The sequence below is a fragment of the Zalophus californianus genome, chromosome 8 (assembly GCF_009762305.2).
Source record: "Zalophus californianus isolate mZalCal1 chromosome 8, mZalCal1.pri.v2, whole genome shotgun sequence".
NCBI lineage: Eukaryota > Metazoa > Chordata > Mammalia > Carnivora > Otariidae > Zalophus > Zalophus californianus.
The window spans coordinates 80,263,469-80,270,618 of NC_045602.1; the positions used below are offsets into that span (position 1 = coordinate 80,263,469).

General features: G+C 43.4%; 1 protein-coding gene across 1 annotated transcript; it reads right to left on the minus strand.

Annotated features, from left to right (window-relative positions):
* Positions 1 to 5,461: 5,461 nt before the first annotated feature.
* LOC113938031 (pre-mRNA-splicing factor 38A-like) lies at positions 5,462 to 6,551 on the minus strand. The gene has a single exon (XM_035728949.1). It carries the CDS (start codon positions 6,417 to 6,419, stop codon positions 5,607 to 5,609), a length of 813 nt encoding a protein of 270 aa, XP_035584842.1. The 5' UTR covers positions 6,420 to 6,551; the 3' UTR covers positions 5,462 to 5,606.
* Positions 6,552 to 7,150: the final 599 nt, after the last annotated feature.

Sequence of the window (7,150 nt, forward strand, 5' to 3'; positions counted from 1 at the left end):
GCTGGGGTCTCTTGTTTGCAGAAAAGTACAGAACTCACACAGGGCAGTCTCTCAAGAGCCCCCAGCAGTGAGGTTGGCATTCCACTCCTGGCAAGGCCCTCAAGTGTTGCCCACAAAGCAAAGTATTTTTATTTATTATGGACAAATGATGTTCCGTGTGACATAGCAGACCCAGCAAGCACTCTCCTGAGTGGGGTGTATAGGTCACGACTTCCCTCAATTGTGCATTTATTGCAGGCAGGTTGTCTGCATTTTTATCTTTGAAAAGCATCTTCAGAGAGCTTTTTGTCTAAGAGGAGAGGCTTGTAGGCATCCATTCAGGAAGCCCTCGGGGAGCATTCCAGGGTCTGTGTGTGTGTGAGAGAGAGAGAGAGAGAGACAGAGAGAGACCACAGCAGAAGTTGTGGGTCCCCATGCTTGGTCATGGGCCTGACCTACTTGAATTATTGTTGGATCTGCAACCAGAGGGGATACCAGTGGCAAATGGCTCTCAAATAGTTGTTGTAGCTGAACATCAAAGAAACCCTGGGATCGGGCAGAGGCACGCCTCCTGCAGTTATTTACAAGACAGCCAATTGAATGTGGCCCATTTCCCCCCTAGGCCTGGCTCTGAGGTTGCCTAATGACTCAAGACTGGGGTCTGATGAAGAAGGAACCCCCAATGACCAAGGGAACCCAGAATGAATGAGAGGACTCCCTTGGACTTTTCCTCTCTGTGCTTCAGTTTCCTCATCTGTAAAAAAAGACTAATAGCACCTTTTGCCAAGAGTGGCTTTGAAGAAGAAATGAGTTAACACATATGGAATGCTTAGAAGAGGGCCAGGCCCCTAGCGAGGGCCTGATAAATGCTGCTGTTACTATTGCCACTGTCCTTACTGTTATTATGGTTTTGCTCTAGTTGTTGCTGCCAACCTTCACTTTTTCCTCTTCTTGCCATTTACCCCTTTAAGCTGAAGCCTGTGGGGGGTGGTCAGTGGACTTCATCTGAGCAGGTGCAGCCCTAGTAGCCCTGGGTAGGAAAAATCCTATAGATTCGAGCTTCTCTGAGTCTGTAATAACACCATGTAGCCTCTGTCTCCAAATCAAGAACAGAAGCCAGGACACTTGCACTTGAAACAACCCAGAGCTCAGAGCTCAGAGGCCCCTTTGGGTCTTGGTAGGGATGTCTGCAGCACCACAGTGGCCGTCCCCACGGCAGCAGAGTCAGGAAAGACACGAGAGGAGGCTCCTTGATGTTGGAGGAAATAGGAAATCAACGGAATTTTTACTCAAGTTTCTAAATTTCTGACAGCAAATTTTGTTTTGATTTACACACTGCTGCTCTTAGTATCAGATTTAGCTCTTCTACCTGACCCAGAACATTTGTGATTTACAAACTGGAAAATAAATGGGTTTGCATCCTGAGATAGTCTTACAACCACTCCAATAAATTCTTCATCAGTGGCTCTCAGCTCTTAGCCACTTCCTTTGCGTTTGGCTGTTCTGTGAGTTATAGGTGAATAAATCCTATTTTATGGAGCCCCTTTCCTGCAGATACATTCAGCCCATTTGTCTCTCCTGAAGATAGGAGCTTGTGCATTTTGTTAGAATTAGCGGAGGAGTGTTTGGTCTGTTCGGCAGGTCAGACTTTCTTGGTGGAATTCCTCCTTCTTCAGAATGCTGAGTGCCTTCCTCCCTATCAGTCGGCATCTTGTCCCCCACGAGCCCCTTCCAGCCTGTCTTTCATCCTCTGGCAGCTGATTACCTGCTGTGCTTGCTGCTCCAGCAGAAGCCTACTTTGCAGCATTTCCTGGGAGTGAATTCAGCCTGAAGGGGCTTTGCCTCCGCCTTTGAGATTAGCAGATTCAGTGGGTGGCCACCTGAATGCACACAGAACTCCTTTTTCTAAGTAACTCCCGAGACCTGAGCTTTCCAACACTTGTAACTTTAAACCTCAATCCACCTAGGGGAGGGAGGGGGCCTCAGAAGATGACTTTGCAATGCACATCTCGGTCCTGATAAGAGTCTCCATTAGCCCACCCTCACTGGTTGTGTTATCGGGGAGGTTGGCGGGCCACGGGCTCGGGATGGAAAAACAAAAATACTGGCTATACTGGATTGATTGTTGATAATGTCATTGTTGATTAATTAGTTAAGATGAGGTCATACTGGAGCAGGATGGACCCTTAATGCAATATGACTGGTGTCCTTATAGAAGAGAAGAGAGACACGGAGACACACACACACACAGGGAAGATGATGTGAAGGCCTACAGGGAAAATGCCATGTGACTATGGAGATAGGGATTGAAGTGATAAAGATGAAAACCAAGGAGCACTAGGAATTGCCTGCAACCACTAAACACTAGGAGAGAAGCATGGAGCACATTCTCCCTCTGGACCCCAAGAAGGAGCTGACCAGTGGACACCTTTACTGTGGACTTCTGGCCACCTGAGCTGTGAGAGAATAGATTTTTGTTGGCTCAAGCGACCAGATTGTGGCACTTTGTTATGGCAGCCCTAGGAAATAAATACACTACCATTTTAGGATGAGTGGGAAGATGAGCATCAGCCAGGGTGGCTGAGATTTTTCATTGCAGACCTGAATGCAAAAACTCTGTTCTTCTTGTGCCCCTTTGTCTGGGAGCCCCTAGGGCTATTGAACAACCTGGGAGTTGACTAGGCTAGGGTTTCTCAGATGGTGGGTCTTAATCCATTGGTGGGTTACAAGATGAATATAGACCTTCATTTTACAAAATAAAATAGAATTATGTAGCAAAGAAAGAAAATCCCAATGTAATACACAGTGCATTTGCTTCAAATATGTATATTTATGATGCTTTCTATGTGTCTTTAAAAACATATGGGTTGTGGTCAAAAAAGTTTGAAAAAAATTGTATTAGGCAGGGCTTCTGTCTTTTTATCTTCACAACAAATTCTTTGAAACATGTTGTATTACCCTGAACTTTATGCATCAGAAGAGTACAGCTCAGAGCTTACATAGCCTGTCTATATAGTAAGTGGTAAAGCTGGGAATTGAATGCAGAACTGTCCCATATTTGCGCTTTCCCCCAACCCCACACTGCTTCTACCCAGCTCTAAGAGCTGAATTGGAACTAAGCAGGACTTTGGTCTTGGACTAACATGCCGTGCTATTTTCCCAGTTCCCCCAAGGTAGATGGAGATGCCAATGGCCAAGGTGGCTCAGCAAGCTGCTGCCCCTTGGCCCTGGAATCAGGAAATCTGTCCCTTGAGGCACCTCAAGAACTTGACTATGAAAGGGACTCAAAAAAAGTTTAATAGTTTGCTTTGGGTCCAGGGGAGTGGGCTCATGGGCAGCCTCCCTTGAACCCCTGACCTTGGCATTGGTTGATTTTTGCACTGGGTCACAAAGAGTTGGCAAGGAACACGTGTGTCTTAAAAGAGAGTCCTGGGAAGAGAGGCTGCTCACCTCAAATACTAAATAACAAATGGTGGGCTTTCAGGCATGATGTCCCCTTGAAGACTGTATTATTCTCATTACCAACAACAGCTGGTCAACCTAGACCCCCACCCAAAAAAGAACTGAATTGTATTTAGTGCGCCATACACATTTCCTATACAAGTGTGTCTAAGTGGAGTTTGGGGGTAGGATGTTTGGGAGAGAGGAATAGTGGGTACATTGAGGAATGCATGTCCGAAACCCTTTAACATTAACATCTGTTAGGCTCATCGTCACCCTAAGTCACAGCCATTTATGTGTTTCTGCTCCTTCTATTTCACCACTGCCCAGTGATAACATATGAAGATAGAGGGGAACATGAGATTACTCCAATATAAGTGTATTTATTGGAAGGGGTCTTAGAAAGAGGAGGTCATTAAATATTTATTTTAGGTGATTGGGTCAGTCCTTCACTGAGGGGAGTTCAAGCAAGATATATCAGCTTTCTGATTGGAGGGCAAGAGCCACACGATCCAGGCACCATCTGGCTCACTTCCTCTGCAAAGTCCCAATAAAATGAAGGGATTTTCCCCCAAGATTAGAGGGCTCTTGTGTTCATCTCCCCAGGCTTGCCAAACAAGACCAGATGGCGGTTGGGTGGTGATGTGGGGAGCCAGGGTCACCAACCTGGCAGGGTAAGAGGACGGTTGCTTCTAAAAGTGCCATCAAAATGGCCACCTCTGCATGTAATCACTTTGAGACCTCAGGGCTCTTTAGCTGTTCCATCTTCTACCAGAGTAGTTGGTTAAAGAGTCTCAATAAGGTGCAATAACTCTAAATGCCACATTGCTCTCAATGGCTCCAAAATCCTCCGAAAGCACTAACCTCTTCCTAGACACAAAATTGCTACGCAGCGAGGTGCATTTGTACCATACTTAATAATGACAAAGTGTGTTCACATGCATTCTTACGTGAGGTAGACAGGGAAGGAATTACTATTTTTTTCTCTTATTTATTCAATTTGTGTTACTTTAATTTCACCTCCTATGAAATGTACAGATCTGAAGTGCCCGGTCAGATGACTTGAAGCATATAATGGTGTAACTCACACTCCTATCAAGTTAGGGAGCATTTACACCACTCAGAAAATAACCTTGTGTTTCTCTTCGCAGTCAAGCATGCATTCTCCCATCCACAAGGGGTATCATTTATCACTGCAAGTTCCAGAACTTCATATAAGTGAAAGCATACAAGATGTACTCTTTTGTGCTTGGCTTCTTTTGTTCAGGATAATGCTTCTGAGATTCATGCCTGTTGCTAAGTGTACTAGTTGTTCCTTTTATTGTTGAGTCATATTCTTTGTGTGGATATTCTATTATTTGCTTACCCATTAAATGGATATCTCAATTGTTTCTAGTTTTTAGCTATAATGAATAAAACTGTTATGAACATTCAGGTGCAGGTATTTTTGTGGGCATATGTTTTTTATTTCTCTTGGCATAATACCTAGGAATGAAATACGCTGGGCTATAAGAGAAATACATGTTTAATTTTTATAAGGACCTGCCAAAGAGTTTTCCAAAGTGGCTTCATCATTTACACTCCCACCAGTTATGAATGAAAGTTCCACTTGCTCCACATTCTACCATATTTGCTACATATTCTCACTATATATATAAGTGTTATTCTGTTAATGTGGTGAAGTATGTTCTTGATAATTCTATTTTTAGTATATGTGCTGCCGAAGCGAGCACTGTTCTTGATAATTCTAAATTAACCTTGAGTTTCTGAGATAAAACCCACTTGGTCATGATGTGTTATCATTTTGCATATTTCCAAAGTCTATTTGCTCATATTTTTTTTATGGGTGTATAAAATTTAATAACAAAAAGGTCAACAGTCAGCCACATCCTGTCCTTGTCAGTCATCCTCTCTACCCTTCTAAATTTCAGTACAGTCAAGGTTGGTTGCACAACGGGGTCCAAAGCAGCCCTTGGGAAGCACTATCCCTCAAATGTGGAGTATGAATGACTCAGAGAGATACAAAACTCAGCACCTCTTTCATTTAAGAAAAAGAAAAGTGGAGAAATTTGGTTAAAAAGAGCTAAAATATTCTCATAGCTGCCTGGGGAGTAGATCTTAATCCTTCCACATAGATGCCTTCGGATCCACAGGTGGCCATTTGGACTAATACCAAACTGAGTCCATTACTCATTGCCTCTCTGGCTCTTCTTGTGGCTTTTCTTAGATCTTTCCGGAGACTTTGAGTGGCTCCTGTGTCTATGACTACGGTGATGACCTGGGGACTTGGAGCGGGATCTGTGCAGTCTGTCTCGAGAGCTGCTGCGGTGACGTCTTGGGCTTTTGCTCCCATGCCTTTCTCGGCGAGGGGAGGGGCTCCTCCTTCTAGGAGACCGACTCCGCCTTCTGGGAGACCGGCTTCTACTCCTCCAATAGCGCAATGTGGGAGAACGACCGGGCTGGTCCAAGTCTCGGTAGCTTCTCCGGCGGTGATCAGGTGAGGGTACTCTCTCCAACGTCTCATCCTCCTCTTCCTCCTCTTCACTGGACTGCACATCATCCATGTCCTCTTCTAGAGCGCTGACCCGAGGCTCCAGCTGCTCAGCTTCCTCTAGCACATAACGTTTCTGTAGCCGGGGTAGAATGATATCACAGACTCTCTCACTGTGCAGCAGCTCATCAATAAACTCATCTACATGCATCAGTTCAAACTCCCCATTTCGGTTCTGGCTCTTGATTTTTCGATAGTCGTTGTAGAGAGGCTCTAAGTACTTGTAGCAATCAATTGCAGTGCCTGTCAGCCTTGTGTAAAGTGCTCCCAACATACGGACATATTTGAAATCTTCATTTTTGATAAACTCTACAATGATATCCTTCTCAGGTTGAATTTGAAGCATCTTCAAGGTCAAACACAGAAAGGGAGTTGGCTTTATGTTGCCACCGTAGACACCACCCACAAACCTCAACTCCATGGCTTTATGGACTACAAGTTCAGCCATCAGTCCAAAGCACTCCTCTTTCCAGTACTTGGACTCATAGATTCACGTCCGAATGATCTTCTCCACCAGATACTGAGGATTGGTGCGGTGGATACTGTGCGCATCCTTCACTGTACGGTTCGCCATTTTAGAACGCCTCTGCTCATATTTTTGTCAGGATTTTTGTTTCTACATGCACAAGTAATATTGTCTGAGATTTTTCTTTTATGTGGCATACTTGTCAGGCAGGCTTCAGTATCTACATAATTTGAGCCAGGAAGTGTTTACTCCTTTATTTTCTGAAAAAAAATTATATAAGATTGGCATTATGCTTGATATAGTTCACCAGTGTTTTCTTTGGGGGAAAGTTTTTAGTTACACGTTCAATTTCTTTGGCAAATAAAAGAAAATTTAGATTTTTTATTTCTTCTAGATTCAGTTTAATATATGTCTTTCAAGGAATTTATTCATTTTACACAAGATGTTGAATTTATTGGTGTAAAATTTTCATGACATTCCTGTATTATAATCTTTTTACTGTCTGTAATGTTTGTAGTGGTTGTAGTGATGGTTCTGCTTATATTTATGAGATTTGCATTCCCCCCCTTTATTAGTATGGTAATGGAGTTATCAATTGTATTAATATTTTTTAAAATAATTTTTTATTTCATTGATTTCCTCTATTGCTTGTTTTCTCTTTCATTATTTTCTTTCATCTTTCTTATCTTTTTTTTCTACTTTGTCTCTGCCAA

Excerpts from the sequence above, each read along its gene's own strand:
- LOC113938031 (XM_035728949.1), bottom strand. The coding sequence starts at position 6,419 with ATGGCTGAACTTGTAGTCCATAAAGCCATGGAGTTGAGGTTTGTGGGT.